General features: G+C 39.7%; 1 protein-coding gene across 1 annotated transcript in view; it reads right to left on the reverse strand.

Moving 5' to 3' along the window:
• LOC124132754 overlaps positions 1-17,365 on the reverse strand; it is a 91,353-nt gene that overhangs the window by 43,300 nt on the left and 30,688 nt on the right. Inside the window, exons 7-9 of the mRNA XM_048397512.1 lie at positions 8,192-9,101; positions 1,456-1,556; positions 544-741 (exon numbers count right to left, since the gene is read on the reverse strand). Of these exons, the coding sequence (XP_048253469.1) occupies positions 544-741; positions 1,456-1,556; positions 8,192-9,101 (1,209 nt within the window). The remainder of the gene's footprint in view (positions 1-543; positions 742-1,455; positions 1,557-8,191; positions 9,102-17,365) is intronic.

Here is a 17,365-nt window from a genome sequence, read left to right on the forward strand (position 1 = left end):
ACATATTTTATAAGTTCAACACATGAAAAAATTCATATTTCTTTCAGAAAATACATATCTCAAAATTAAACTTTGCACTGTGCCTCTTCTTTTAGAATGGTAATTGTTCCCTAGATATGAAAAGAAACCATGTAGCAGTTTTCAAGTTATAGGTCAACTTTTTTCAGTAGAAAGGACAAAAATTTAAAAGAGGTATGTTCTCAGGAAATCCAAATATTGAAATCAAACTTCCCACTGCACCTCTCCTATTGGTACAAAAATGGTTCACCAAGTGTGAAAAGAATCTATGCAGTAGTTTTCAAGTGAAACAAGAAAATGTCCGGGGAAGGACGGACGGACGGACGGACGGACGGACGGACGGAATTCCTTGGTATAACTATATACCCCCACCTTTTTAGTTTGGGTTGTAATAAAATGAACAATAAATAACGAAAATTCATACTGTGCAAGATTTAAGCATTGTGTATAAGCCTAAAATGTCCCAACTCAGAAACAAACATAGACTTATTACTCATTTTAAAGGTTTAATGAAACATTTCTCACCATTTCTGTAGCACTGGCAGACATACGGGTTCTTCACGTTGCAGTTCCGGTCATTCCACCAGAACTTTCGATTACTTCCCCGTCCCTTGTGGGGATAATTGAAGGTTGTTCTCAGTTCCACACAGTCTTCATTTGACAAGCCGTCATCACTCGGTTGACGATTTGCATAACCAAAATGAGGCCAACCCTGGAACCAATCTGTTGACAAAATGAAGATTTATAGTTCAGATTTATAGCCAGTTCAAACCATGTCCTAACATCTGCTGAGTGGTATCACACGTTTCATGATGAGAAGATGTGCAAACTCAAAAAGAGAAAACAGAATTGGAATACATAGATCAACAGCTGCCATGCAAAGTCAGTCTGATCGACATGAAACGTTTGTAGATGTTCCCGCTGACAAGACAAGGAAGTTCTAATTGCATTAAGCAAAGGCGTGACGCAGCTTTGAGCAGTATTCATTTAAGAAGGCGTCAGCTTGATTTGGGAGGAAATCCCGCGATGCAAGTCTCAGATTTTACCACGTTGGGACCGGCCATGTTCTTATGGGGGCAGGGGTGGGCTGGGATTTTAACGAAAACAATAAATTGTCCCGAAAATTAATGCTTCAGACATTAGAAAAAACAACAACATTGTTGCAAGGTGTTTTTCCTTTAAAAAATCAGGCTCAAGGTTTTAAAGAATTAAATATATGGTTTTGTGGCTGTAGCTGAAAGTACAAAATTACAGGCTGTCCCTATAATATCAAATGATCGGTCCCCGTGGGACGCAAATCTGCACAGCGAATTGCGGCGGCTAGACTCCTTTCTGCACGGACGTACATGTTTTATATATTTCTATCCAGTCATTACAGTATTAGGCTTAAGACGGGGAAGGATCTGTGCGCAACAGTTACATAACGAAGGCACTCACTTGAGAACTTGACTTTAGATCCGTCTGTCCAATAGAAATCCGATTCGTACACCTGGTCGCTGGCCCCTATCCAGAAAGCATCATCTGGCTTTGTGCAGTTGCTGAAGCAGTGGAGGGAAGACAGTACGTCATACATTCGTCACCTGTTATAATTTACCTTAAACAACACATGATACAGTCAGACTTTGAAACAAGATGGTTCAGATTAACCAGGTTTCAAAGTATATCATTCGAAAAATCGTAATATTTGTTTTCGAATTTGCAGAATTTCTGTATATTTCCGTTTTCTAATTTTCATTCAGGACAATATAACATTGATAGAACATATGGTCACATAACACATGACATGTATAGTATACCTGGTTGTAACTGAAATTGATAAGATTAAGGAAAATCGTTTGAGTAAATCGTTCCATAACCATTCACAGAATAATTGTAGTATGAAATCCACCGCAGTCTAATTACACTGTATATATAACTACATACAATGCGGAAAATGCTGATAAATATACAATATACGTTTGAATTTTTCCATGGAAATCGGATCGAAATATCGATAAGAGCGAGAGACCATTGACGTAGATGATTGGTCTCAGAGTCTACGGTAATAGTTCCAGATAAGCCAGAGAAACCATCATATGAAACTTGGCACAAACGATATACGTGGTATGACAACAACTGAAGGAGTCCCCTCAATATTACATCATGATTATCCTGTATCCCAGCAACATGTGCGCATGAGTGTAGCAAAGGTATGGCATAAGGCTGTAGTTATCACACAGAGCCTCACTGCAAACTTAGACGACAGATATTATTTTGATTCGAGTTTAAACAAGTTTGTCATATCGCCATTCCATTATGATAAACGGAACTATTCGCCGTGTTTCTTGAGGCCGGGATTGAATTGTATTTTATCTGGTACAAAATGGCCCATGGCCTACAAGTACTGAATAGTCCATACAAATCAGATCTAAACGATATTTAATGATTTATGGAAACAGTCATTATAAGTCTTACAACCGGGACGTCTTGTACCATTCATGACGTCATTTCCCTCGTCTTAAACTCTGGAAATCATCTTTTCCAGCCAAAATATTTTATGACAGTATTTTCATATGTTTAAATAAATCGAGGGCTCGCTCGGGTGAGCTCTGCATAGCCCTTGTTCAAAAGAGGTATTTTGATTGGATGTTGATTCCTAGCTTTTGCGTGAGAGCTATTATGTGCTGTTGTTAGTGCTTAGAGAGACGGTGCTGGTGACGTCACTTCCAATGAGAAGCTATGGCGGCGAATTTGTCAAGGGCATTGATCACAATAAAATGTTTGTTTGTTTGTTGTTTAACGCCGCACTCAGCAATATTCCATCTATATGACGGCGGTCTGTAAATAATCGAGTCTGGACCAGACAATCCAGTGATAGGGTGAGAATAGGTCTTCAGCAACCCATGCTTGCCGTATAAGGTGACCATGCTTGTCGTAAGAGGTGACTAACAGGATCGGGTTGCCAGGCTCGCTGACTTGGTTGATGCATGCCATCGTATCCCTATTGCGTAGATCGATGCTCATGATATCAATCACTGGATCGTTTCGATTATTGAAAGACCGCCGTCATATAGGTGGAATATTGTTGAGTGCGGCGTTAAACAACAAGCAAGCAAACTGTCACGACAAGTGAGGTGCCCATTGGATTTGTTCCGCCACGGCATCCCCATGGAAGGTATTATCCTTTTTGAATACCTCCAGCCCATATTGATGACACAGGGACACGTTTTATTTCATATAGAAATCAAAACCTCTTTCGCATGCACTTAATGTATCGAAACGTTTGAAGATCCAGGGTAGAATAGGTCTCCAGCAACCCATGCTTGCCGTACAAGACGACTATGCTTTTTGTAAGAGGCGATTAACGGTATCGGGTGGTCAGGCTCGCTGACTTGATTGATGCATGTCATCGTATCCCAGTTACGTGGATCGATGCTCATGATGTCAATCACTGGATTGTCTGGTCTAGACTCGTTTTTTACAGACTGCCGTCATATAGGAAGAATATTGCTGAGAGCGGCGTTAAACCAACCAACACATTTTTTACATAATACGATATAAATAGAGATTACTACACGAATACCATATATCTTACGAGTTGTTTCAAAACGTATCTGACGGGCAAAAACAAGTCAGATACGCTTTGAAAGAAAGTTGTAAGATGTACGGTATCTGCCAGGCAAAGGTGCAGTAATCTGTCTTTACACACCCTAAAATCGCACCTTTTTAGCATCGAACCGATTCTGTCTATTGTCATGATCGCAGTGGCGCATTAATATACAGTGAAGTACGTTTATAACGAACACGCTTATAACGAACTGACCTATATAACGAACTTATTTTTTAGTCCCGTCCATTTGTTGAATAAATGCTGTATATATGCCTATAACGAACTACGGTTATTACCAACTAAAATTAGTGGCCCCTTTAAGTTCGTTATAACCGTAGTTTACTGTATAACGGTCATGTGTCACGTTATGGGTTATTAATAATTTTCACCTCAAAGAAATTACCAAACATGTACAACATTGTCTACTTCCGTATGAGGTCACTACCGGTGATCGACTTTTACGAAATGGCGTGTACACTACGCGGGATTTTCACAGAATTTTCGTTGATCGAGGGATCGTATGTACATAAATGTGTCATGTATGTAATCAGAAACAGTCTGACAATCTGCGTACAATTATTTATTTTATGTTTTCCAATGCAACCAAGGGAATTAGTCGGGAAATACAGATAACTACCGTCGTCGTTGAGCGTGATTGTGCGTCAGCCATGGCGTCACACAGGACGAAACCTTTAACGATTTTTGTTGAATTTACATGATCATTGTGATGGAAATTAGTTTTAATTTGTGCTACGATACTCTTCCCGTGAATATTAAACGCGTGAGCTACAAACACGTGAGCTAATATATGCAACAACTAGACGAATGGATCTCTCAAAATAGGAGAGAATGCTTCACAGTGTAAAATCTGAATCTTGCTTTGTTTACATTTCAAACAATTTTCCGAACACAGCGTTTCACAACTAATTTATTTCGCTTGATTTCATCTAGTTAATTGGTATTGGTGACAAAGCCAGTTTGTCAGTTGATTATAAGATGAACGGGGAATTCAGGGATGTATTATGTATAGCAGCTGGGTTTGAAATATTTGCAATGCAATAGGCGCCCCATATGCGTCAGACGTGAAATGTAATTTTGTAAACGCTATATCCAACATGGCGGAAAGTACAGTGAGTTAACGGAGTTGTGTTTAACGCCGCTTTTAACAGTATTCCAGTTACATCACGGCGTGTCAGCTTAATGTGGGAGGAAAGCCCAAAGTGATGCAGGTCTTAGACGTTTACCACTTCGGTGAAACCCACGAGCACGGGTATGGTGCTGACAAACATAGAAACATAATCTGGGCGAACCGGGATTCGAACCCACAATCATAGGTTTCTGGCGTGCTCAAGGGACGCAACTCTGCACAGCGAATTGCGGCGCCTGTTACGACTGGGCCAACCGTGCCCCCGGCGGAGAGTACACTTCAGCGTTCGTGATTGCGTATTTTTCAAAACATTCTATATGATAGGCTTATCAGCGACGTTTCACATTTCTCACTGGTGATTTGATGAAAACAGATTGAAATCTACCCGTGATCACTAATATGCTAATTTTGAAATAAAGTTCTTCGAGTAAATATCCGATATTTAGATTTTTAGACATACAGTAACACGCCATGAATGATTTAGTAATGAATAAAAAATGTCGAGATTTACTATGTAACTACTTTTCAAAGGTCACTTTCAGTAGTTTTGCCTAAAATAACAGTAGACGATATAACAAAAAGGGAATTTCCCACGGAATTAAAAAATGTGAAGTGTAATGTCTGCGTAATATATTTTGAATTTGATTCGACGTCGAAGTGGTCTTTGATGAAGAGGTACATATATGTGTTGCTGTGTCATCCGGGGGTAACACTCTAAAACCATAACGTTCACACAGACGTAGGTGAACATTCGACTGAAGCACGTGTAACTTAGCAATGACTTACGATCAGGAAAGTAGTCTGACATGATCTGACCTCAGGTCATCCCCATGGTCATCGCCAATCACGGGCCGGGAATTCGATCTCATACATATCTTTGATACCAGTTATCTCAAATGAATTTCTCACCCACGGATGTGAAAGAAATGAACGAAATGCACAAACGACCCGAGCCCAAAATACCAACAGTGCATTATCATGCGAAATAAACGTCAACGCTAGAGAATTCAATATCCAGTCTTCATTTTCCAACGAAACAAAACACATTGGCCAAAAAACAATGAAAATTATTTAAATTGATCACAGAAAATCAGTAATGACACCAGGCGTTCATGAAAATGGTAAGCAGGTCCTGTCCTATCACTGGCACCCTTTGCAAATAAAGTATGTTTGATAAATACATGTAGACACAAGTATGAATATGTGTATTTGTAAAAAGATGCTGGTAATTAGTTTACGCCCTCCCATTCCAAAAAATAAAACATATAGATATAATAAAACAAAAAATAATAAAGAAATGTGAAAATATATTGAAGATTTAGTACGATTCTGACTATATCAGTATAAGTATGTTGTTCGTCTCGTCCTTTCAGAGGAAAGAATGTATGTCTTGAAGCAGTGAGCTCTATAACTCTCCATATAACAAAACCCGCGTCTGCGTCCTCACAAACTTAGTCCCTTATTGTAAACCACAACAAAAGGTTGGACGGTACTTTGTGTTGTAGGAAACAGTTTCAAGGAGAGCTAATGCAAATAATAATTCTACAATCAACCTGAATGTGTTATCAGCCATTTCATCTCCTAGAAACCCAACAGGCTTTGATGGAATAGTTGGGAAACACCCAGGGATTTAATGACCTATAGCATCAAATACACGCTAAATGTCACGACGCAAACCGACAGGATCCATATGTTGTGCAAACGTTGTAAAACGGATTTAGTGCTACTTACGAATACAAAGAGAATGCTGCTGTTTTCAAACATATCAATTTCATGACATGTCTGATAGCTTGTGAAAGGTCTATATTTCAAGTTACCAAGATAAGTAGTGTTCAGCAAACATCTTAAAGAAACACTTGGGAAAAGACATAATACATAACACCAGTATTATGTTAAACATATTTTCTTATTCTGAAAGTAACGACATTCACTTGTGTTTCCGAGAAAACACACAAAAAAACGTTCTCCGTATCTGGTTTCTGAACAGTAAACAACAACATATATGGACGTTTCGTAATAGAGTCGTTTTATAAACAATGTATATATATTTATCTTGGAATTTACATGCAAACTCTTGAAAAGCGTCTCACACTGGCATTTCTAGCGCAAGCCTATACGCACAAGATACTGTCGATCTTTTGACCACCGTAAAAATAAAACATTGACTATAGGTACCGTTGACTGTCGCAGTATTTAGAGAATAATCTGGAAGTATGGTTTTTCAGTCCCTAATGAATTAACTTTGTGAGTTTCGAACCCAGCTTGCTACGAGAGAAACGAATTGCCAATCAACATGAAGATGATAATAATGCTAATTGAAAAGCACTGAACCTGACTTCACCTTTACCCGTGTCTGTCTGGGTAATATGGCATTTCAATAAATACTACATCTTTTCATGCGCATTTACACAATATGTTCTGGGTACTCCAGAACACTGACCATAGATCTGAGCACTCCCGAAGGCCCTTTAAAAGAGGGTTTTGCTGACCGTGGATCTGATTGTGGATGAGCGTCTATCTAAGCACCCCAGAACGCCCTTTAAAAGAGGGTATTGCTGACCGTGGATCTGATTGTGGATGAGCGTCTATCTAAGCACTCCTGAAGGCCCTTTAAAAGAGGGTATTGCTGACCGTGGATCTGATTGTGGATGAGCGTCTATCTAAGCACTCCCGAAGACCCTTTAAAAGAGGGTTTTGCTGACCGTGGATCTGATTGTGGATGAGCGTCTATCTAAGCACTCCCGAAGACCCTTTAAAAGAGGGTTTTGCTGACAGTGGATCTGATTGTGGATGAGCGTCTATCTAAGCACTCCAGAACGCCCTTTAAAAGAGGGTATTGCTGACCGTGGATCTGATTGTGGATGAGCGTCTATCTAAGCACTCCAGAACGCCCTTTAAAAGAGGGTATTGCTGACCGTGGATCTGATTGTGGATGAGTATCTATCTAAGCACTCCCGAACGCCCTTTAAAAGAGGGTATTGCTATTGCTGACCATAGATCTGATTGTGGATGAGCTTCTATCTGAGCACTCCCGAACGCCCTTGAAAAAGAGGGGTTTGCTGACCGTGGATCTGATTGTGGATGAGCGTCTATCTAAGTACTCCCGAACGCCCTTTAAGAGAGGGTATTGCTATTGCTGACCATAGATCTGATTGTGGATGAGCTTCTATCTGAGCACTCAAGAACGCCCTTTAAAAGAGGGTATTGCTATTGCTGACCATAGATCTGATTGTGGATGAGCTTCTATCTGAGCACTCCCTAACGCCCTTTAAAAGAGGGTATTGCTATTGCTGACCATAGATCTGATTGTGGATGAGCGTTTACATATAACCCCTGCTAAGAAACACTTATATAATTCTTAAACCACAGTTACCTCTATTAATTCCGCTATGGAAGTTTATACTCTCACAACACGTACAACACCGGCTACTATTTACCTGTTTTCCAAATGGTCACTGAGTAATACCTCCGTTGCTAGATCTGCGATAGTTGCAAGATGACCCCCACGTGAACGGCAGTCGATGTCACTCTCGAACCAGGTCTGCCTCTGGTAAATAATCTCGAAACAAGTGTTTCCAGTGTCTAACCACGTTGAAACACATGGGATGCCCCCTTTGTTATCCACCGTCCGCCATTTTGCATAGAAACCTGGTTTCGTGGTCTGCTCGTCTGAGACGAACTTGAACACCAAGGTACTCCCAAATGATCTGAACATAAGCAGATGTTCCTGACCATGCCAGTTACCACAAACCCTGTGTTTGACCTTGCCATCAAACACTTCGATGTAGTCTTTGTTGCATAGGTGATTTCTCTTACGGGCATCGTCGTCCGATTCTGTATAAAACATCTCAAACGTCAGTTCAATGTTCTCAGTAGGTTCATCGACTTTGATAGTGTAATAACACTCTTGTCCATTGGGGTAGTACGAAGGAAAGTTCACACTTGACACGGATCCATTGCTCGTATTAAAGGTTTCGTTATGACATGATGGTACACCCAAGTAGGTCAGATTAAATCCTTTGAATTCATTCACGTGATCAGACTTAAATTCTATGGTTATATCCGAGGCACTTGATTCATATCGAAGGTCGCTTTGGGAATAGCCCTCCGTAGATCCGCACCAGGTTTTGCCTGTTCTGTTCAAGCGGGAATCATAGATCTGAAGCTTATCATACACGCAATCTTTGTTTATGCCATGTTCCAGGTCAAGGTCAATCACCTTAACACGTATCCTGTAATTTGACGGCAATACGATCCTTATGACACAATTGACGTTCGGGAAGTAAAGCTGGGGGTAGAACGGACTTGATACTGCGCCACTGAGGTTATACAGAGTCTGGTTACACACTGAAAAACAAAAGCTAGCTGTTAGAATCACGATTCGAACCGTAAAAATAACAGTGTTCTTACAATGGGTAATGTGTTAATGAAACGCATTAACTTGAACCATACATCTTATTTTAAGCAAAACAACATTTTAAAACCTCTCCTTGGCAAATCCACTTGGAGTCTCCATACAGTGTGTGATTGCAAGTGTTTAACGCCCCTTTGAACAACATTACAAATACATGTCAGCGCAAAACTCAAAGTGACAAAGACCGAACGCATTTACCAGATGCTGATAATATAGGATACGAACCCACGATCATTGATAATGGACGACTAAGGGAGGCAATTCAGTGAATTACCTCGCCTTAGGGCAGTGGGCCATTATCATTATCACGCGAAGATTTTATGATAAAGACTTCATGCATATGTAACCTCATCCGTTATCTTAATAAAAGCGACAAAACCCTTTCCATATTCATGAGAAATATATATTGTCTTGTATTGTTTGTTGTTTAACGCCGCACTGAGAGAAATATTCCAGCTATATGACGACAATCCAGTGATTGACATCATGAGCATCGATTGACGCAATTTTGATACGATGACATGCATCAACCAAGTCAACGAGCCCGACCACCCGATCCCGTTAGTCGCCTCTTACGACAAGCGTAGTCGCCTGTTACGGCAAGCATGGGTTGCTGAAGAACTATTCTACCCCGGATCTTCACGGGCCCATCAGAAATATCTGCCAAGAGTCGATTGTACGATTCCCGCTATATCATGAGCATGTGTTTATAAATCACTATCAAATAGTGATGATACTAGATGTTCGCGGAAGGAACGTGGCTATCTTCACGGTTTATACTTATGTTCCACTTGTCCATGGAAACAAGACATGAAGTCTACAGAAACACAAAATACGCATCTTGCTAAAATGAGAAATGAAGGCTTTCAAATATAAAACATAAATAAGTACCAAAAATAAATAATCTCATAAGCAAGTTCTTATTGTATTAAACAAAGGCGTAATGCTTTGAACAGTATTTCAGTTATATCACGACGTGTCATTTTTATTTAGGAGGAAAGCCCGAAGTGATGAAGTGATGCAGATCTTAGACGGTTTACCCCACGAGCACGGATATGGTGTTTGACAAACCTTGAAATATAATCAGGATGAACCGGGATGCTAACCCACGATCATAGGTTTCTGGTGAGTCCGAAGGACACAACTCTGCACAGCGAATTGTGGTGTCACAACTTCAACGTCAGAGAAATTAAGTCTCGATTGCCCGGCGAAATAAATCCATTATGCGAAAAAGGCAAAATACCGGTAGACATAATGGTTCACTGGCGGTTCACTGGTGATGACACCAGGTGTTTGCTCAACACTTTTTCTGAATACGGATCACATTATAAGACAAATGTAATCTCATGCCAAACGCTTACATGACATATAAATCTAAAGCTCACTTCAGACGTTAGTTAAGCATAATACAAAAATCAGTATCAGACCATTAAAAGATGGATGAAGATGATTGTATACTGTTTGTTACTATGAGTGAGTATAGTTTTACGCCACTTTAGCAATATTCCAACAATATCACAGTGGGGGACACCAGAAATGGGCTTCCACAAATTGTACCCATGAGGGGAATCGAACCGGGCCTTCGGCGTGACGAGAGAACGCTTTAACCACTGGGCTACCTGACCATTCCGTATGTAAATATGAAGTTGAAGAGCATTACATCGTATCAAGACTATTTTAGTCATACGGGATATAATGTAATACTTATAACAATAATATATGGGAATTTATAAAAAAGTAATGTTTGTGCATTCAGATTCTTATTTCATCAATAGGGTGAGTGAGTGAGTCGGGTTTAATGCTGCCTTTTTTGCCGATTTTTTCTCAATCACGACACAGCGGGTGACGCGAACTGAACTTGTAGCCATGTGAGGAATCGAACGGGGTCTTTGGCGTGACCAGCTAACGTATTAAGCACAAGGAGTTACGACGAAAGACGTCGCGACACCTGATCACTGCAGTAGGGTCATATTCTCGTTGCTGTAAATAGAAAACATCAACGTCAGAGATAAACCAGTCTCGATTATCAACAGAAACAGAAACAGGTCAAACGTTGAAATGACATCGAAGTTAATACCTGTAGATTACCGGGTGATTGTGATAACCAAACATGGCCGAATCCGAGAGAAAATAACGTTGTTCTAATATTAGTAACCCAATTCTTCTTTCCTTGACTATTGTTTAAATACATCATTTCATAACACTTTTTAGGTACGCAGTTACCCGGCATACACATTAAACGTTGCCAATATTTAAAAGCTCTCATCATTGCATTGATATGTAAAGGGAATCTGCCACATTCACCCAATACAGCGCTACTTGATGTACATTGTTTAACATTCAATAACCATTTACACGCATATAAATGAACTTTCTCAACTTCTTTCAGTTTATGGAATGCCCATATGTCTGACCCATACAGTAATATAGGTGAAATTTTGGAGAATAAGGTTGTAAACAATTAATGCTTTTTAATAGGTTGATTAGTACCATTTTAGCTTGAACTGCTATGTTGCTCAAACTTGTGTCCATGAAAGCCTGCTGCTAAATATTTATACCCTTGTCCAACTTCCACAAGTTGTCCATTCAGATACTATTTTTCACTTTTTTCAGCCGCCCAGCTTTCTGAAAAACTACAATTTTAGTTTTTTCAATGTTAACTGACATACTCCAGTCCACACAATATTTATCTAAGATAGATCATTCCTTCTGTAGCCCCCCATAAGTGTCAGAAATTAATATCAAATCATCTGCAAAGAGCAATAATTAAACTATAATATCAGGATGTAACTGTACTCCGTATAGGTGCTCCTGTTGCATTGTGTGTACAATTTCATTTCTGAATATATGAAATAAGAAGGGGCTTAAAACGCAACCTTGTCTAACACCTAAATTACATTGAAATTGGTTTGACAACAGGTTATTACTTCGGACACATGACGTAACATTACCATCAATTGACTTTAACATTTTGGACATCTTCGTGCTTTCCCCATACTTTCCACAAATAAGAACGACGGACTGAGTCAAACGCCTTTGAAAAGTCTATACAGGCTAAATATAACTTACGACCAGACATACCTAAATATTTTTTATTAATATCATTTAAAATAAATAGATTGTCAATTGTTGAGTGTCCTCGTCTCAAGCCAGATTGACATTCTGATATTTTGTCATGCATATCGGCCAAAAAAACCAATCTATTATTTAATATACTTGTGAACACTTTAGACGAAGTACTCAATAAACTAAAAGCTCAAAAGTTATCTTTGATTTATCTTGAGCCTTTTTTGTGAAACGGGATAATACCACCTGTATCCCAATCTTTTGGAAAAACACCACTATCAAAGATACAATTGAACATGATCTCAACATGAGGGACAATGTTAGGTAATGCAAATCTGGGAGAATATTGTCCATACCAGGTGATTTTGAGTTTTTGAGAGAATTTATACTGTCAATAATTTCATCTTTAGTGATTGGTCCATCCAAGATGTCGCGGGAGATTTCCTAGCTTTCTATTATTAGTGGTTCGCCTTCGTCGTTTAAGTAATCACTATCTTCTTCAATTGTAGATTGATTAAATAAAGTTTCAAAGTATTCGATCCATTCTTTTGAATCTATGGGATTATAGTTACTTTTAGTATTCTGCAAGTCCTTGATATTCTTCTAGAATATCTTTGAATCAGAAGTTTGTTCCAGTGTGGTACGTTTACTGTTCGTGTAATCACCTTGTTTGTTTCAACAAATACTCTAATAGTCATTCCTAATTTGGTGATAATTCAGCAAATCTTCATTGTCTTTAGTTTTTATATATTTGTTAAGTGCACGACAGCGTTCGTGTTTCATTAACAGACAGTCATCATCATGCCACGGGTTTCTTGTTTTACAAATATGTTGATGATTGTTGTTATTATTCCAAGTTGTTTTGAACATACATGCTGCTGAAAGAATTGCCTCCGTAAATGTTGATACACTCTTGTCTATGTCTGAAGGAGCTTCTAAACTCGTTTTTTCCAGATTCGTTGCAATTTTGGGCCATTCCATATTATGTATGAACTGTTCCTTCTTGTTATCCGAACACGACGGTCTGTTGATTGCGTTTCCGCGGAGCATTTTACCACAGGCGTTGCCATAGTTACAGGTAGATGTAGTGAGTCACATCGAGGCACAACCTCAAAATCACATATATGATAAAAAGGTCAGATGAGCATACAACATAATCTATGGTACTACAACCATTAGGGCTGACATAAGAATACTCTCCTGTTTGATTATCCGCACCTAGTCTACCATTCACTATGTGAATGTCTAATACTAAGCGCAACTCAAGTAGGCATGTTCCATACATGTTGACTACTTTATCGCAGGAATATCTTGGTTGGCAGAACCTTGGAAAATAATCTGAGTAACACCCATTATTATCAAGGAATGGGAAAATGTCATCTTCTAAATAATCTACTTTTTCGCCTGTTCTTGCATTAAGGTCTCCCATCAAAACAATAGGAATATTTGGATATTGCCGAAACGGTTCAAAAATATCATTTTGAAGTAATTCAATACCATTCTTGTTTTCCTTATTTTCATACCAGCTGGAACGTTCAGGATGTACATATATATTATCAGCCAAATGTAGCATTTCTCGTATGTAGTATACAATATTACTGACAAAATCAATGAGAGAGTTTCTTACTAAAACGATAATTCCAACTGATAAACGCCCATATTGTGAAAGTCTGATTGCAGGCACACTATATAACTGGAAATCAGAAAATATAGCATTGAAGTCTTTTTCTGTAGTCCATGTTTCAAACAAAGCTATAACGTCAAAACTAGTAACAAAGGATAGAAAATCATCATCACGTTTTTAATTTTCAAGTCCGTCCACATTCTATGAAAGGAATGACACTTTGTCTTGTCTATCACTACACTCGGGGCCCTGGCCAGGCCGCTATTTCGCAGTTCTTTTAGAATTCGACCGTAGGGACCGCTGGTTGGTGTCCGTGTTGATTCCTCTACCTATGGATCCTGGGCCCCTGCGCCCTGAACCTCTACCCCTAATCTAATAAGGAGGTTTTTGGTTGAGTCGGTTGTGTGAACTGGGAACGAATTGGACTCAGCCTTGTCCTCGTTGTCCACAATGAATGGCCTACCTCCCTTGTAGTATCCGCGCATGTTCTGCTCTCTCAGACGTTTCAGTTTGTCGCGTTGATTTCTTGTCATATCATTTGCAAGCCCGATATTAGACGTCAGAACTTTTTACTATCATTACAGACAAATCGGACAATTACTGGTTTTGGTTTACCCCTTACTCGTACCCCGAGACGGTGTGATCGCACAATATCAGTTTTAAGAATCGGTTCATCCCTATTAACAGAGTCCAATAGTTCCAACACACTTTGTTTATGCTTGTCGTAAAAGGCGACTAACGGGATCGGGTGGTCAACCTCGCTGACTTGGTTGATGCATGTCATCGTATCCCAATTGCGTGGATCGATGTTCATGATGTAAATCACTGAATTGTCTGGTCAAGACTCGATTATTTACAGACCGCCGTAATATAGCTGGAATATTGCTGAGTGCGGCGTTAAACAAGAAACAAACAAACAACACTTATCAATGTAGTCATCGGACAATTTCAAGCAATTGTTTAGAAGCAATGTCTGCGGTGTCTTCAACCTTGACATACATGGCGTGTGCTATCGATAGTTCTGACATAATCGCCTGGGTCCAGAAGTTGCTCCCTATATTTTATTTCTAGGATATTGGTGCTTTAAATATATGCTATAACAGCTCGTTTTAGCTGTATAATAGGATTTACGTCAAATAAAACATACTTGAACAATGATTTTGCAATTAAGAAATCTATACCATTGTAAATACAAAACGTCGACATTTGTACACTCTGATCGGATATTGAAGTTTGATGGGAATAATGGGTTTTTTTCATTGGTTGCTAGGTTACACACATTTCAAACGGCTTTTAACAACAGTTACCCAAAATAGCTGATGATAGCCCGTTTCTGGTCGTTATCTGAAATGTCAATTATCTATTAAGCCTTTCTAGTGTATGCGTACGCGTATGAAAAACATATGTGCAAAGATCTAAAGTGTGTTTATCACAGGAAATTCAAAGATGATGCGGAACTAACATCCCTCGTAGATCTAATTAAACATATTTGTATCGACTGAAACTAATTATCATACATATACAGGCCAGAGACTAACCAGTCTCGATTATCCCCCGAAACATGTTCCACTGGGCGTAAATCGCAAACTGGCGGTGAAAGACAGAAATAGACAGACAAAGACTGACATTTAAAATACGTTGCCGTTGGCATTGATGTTCATTAAATATTTTTACGGGGAGTAGAAGTCAATTTTTAATTCTATGTAGTTGAAAAAATGTGGTCATTAAAGAAAAAAATATATATCAATGTTCAGCTTCCTCAGTTTTCGCAATCGTGTTTACAGAGACAAAAGGTCAAGTTTTGAAATGTCGGAAAATTCTCACAACTAACCAAATATGAAAGATATTTCATTACATTTTGAACCAAATTGGCCAAATGATAGCAATAAATAGGTTTGTCAAATTGGCTACTATGGCGGCCATAAGATTTTAAACCACCATGACAAATTCGACCCGTGAAGATTCCGGGGTAGAATAGGTCTTCAGCAACCCATGCTTGCCGTAAAGGTGATTATGCTTGACGTAAAAGCCGACTAATGGGATCGGGTGGTCAGACTCGCTGACTTGGTTGATGCATGATGCATGCACTTGGTTGATATAAATCACTGGATTGTCTGGTCCAGACTCGATTATTTACAGACCGCCGTCATATAGCTGGAATATTGCTGAGTGCGGCGTTAAACAACCAACCATGACAAATTCACGAATCGCTTAGAACAGGGAGTCTGCATAGAGGGCTCTTTGTGAAGTCTCCCTGCTTTAGAGTAAGCAAATTAATCGCTCATCCCGGGGTTTGCAACAGCTCGAAGCGCTTGCGCAAACTCCCGAAATGACGGCGAGACTTCCGCTTGCCTGAATGAACGAAGTAGAAGAGGCTCGGTAACAAGCCGATGAATTTATGACTATTGGTGACTGCTTTGAAGATGTAGAGCAGACTGGGGGTGATGGGATTAGGTGAACTGCCTTTGTCATTTCGCAGTCGATCCAGTCAAGAATTTCTTGTTCCGTTGTCAAACTCAAATTTCAGTCAGCCGCCATTTTGGTTCGAGAACGAAGCAAGTTCAGCCAGCCATTGGTACGATTGCCAGCAACTGAAAGTTTGGGCCCCGTTGTAAAGCGAAACGCTGTACATCGCTTGCAATCGATTAGCTGTTTGCAACGCACCCTAGGTGTGATCACTGATTGGAGTGAGTGAGTATGGTTTTACGTCGCTTTTAGCAATATTCCAGCAATATCACGGCGGGGGATACCAGAAATGAGCTTCACACATTGTACCCATGTCGGGAATCGAACCCGGGTCTTCGGCGTGACGAGCCAACGCTTTAACTACTAGGCTACCCGACCGCCCCATCACTGATTGGAACAATCAAGTCAAGTTTCAGCTTCATTGGTCCTGTGTTTTCTGAGGAGATGATGCTCACAGAGCCTTGGATGCATTGTGTTCTATTCCAATTCGTACACGGTAAACTGTTAGATTTTAATGGATACAGCTTCCATGTCCAAGATTCAAACAAATGATATGAGAATTCGACACGTCAACGCCAGAAAGCAACCGTCACGACTATATGCCGAAACAGGTTCCACTGGCCGTAGGAGGCAAAATAGTGATGGAAACATATATGAATGGATCACTGAATATCAGTGATGACACCAGATGTTTGGTGTACTACGAAGCCCACCACTCAGGCAATTTTCATAAGAAGAAGTAAGGAGCTTGTAAGGAGGTATGGAAACTTCATGTACATGTCATAGCTTCACACATCTTGCTCAGGAGGGGGCCAATTAAGTAAATACCTCTGAATGTCTACCATAATATTTTTGGAATGACTTAGGTTAAAACAAGATCATCACTATTTTGCCTTTAAGTGATTGAGTGGGTTTGGTTTTACGCCACTGTTAGCAATATTCCAGCGATATCAAGGCGGGGAACACCAGAAATGGGCTTCACACATTGTACACACATGGGGAATCGAACCCGGGTCTTCGGCGAGACGAGCGAACGCTTTA

Source organism: Haliotis rufescens, unplaced genomic scaffold (genome assembly GCF_023055435.1).
Source record: "Haliotis rufescens isolate VD_foot unplaced genomic scaffold, xgHalRufe1.0.p SCAF_17, whole genome shotgun sequence".
Lineage (NCBI taxonomy): Eukaryota > Metazoa > Mollusca > Gastropoda > Lepetellida > Haliotidae > Haliotis > Haliotis rufescens.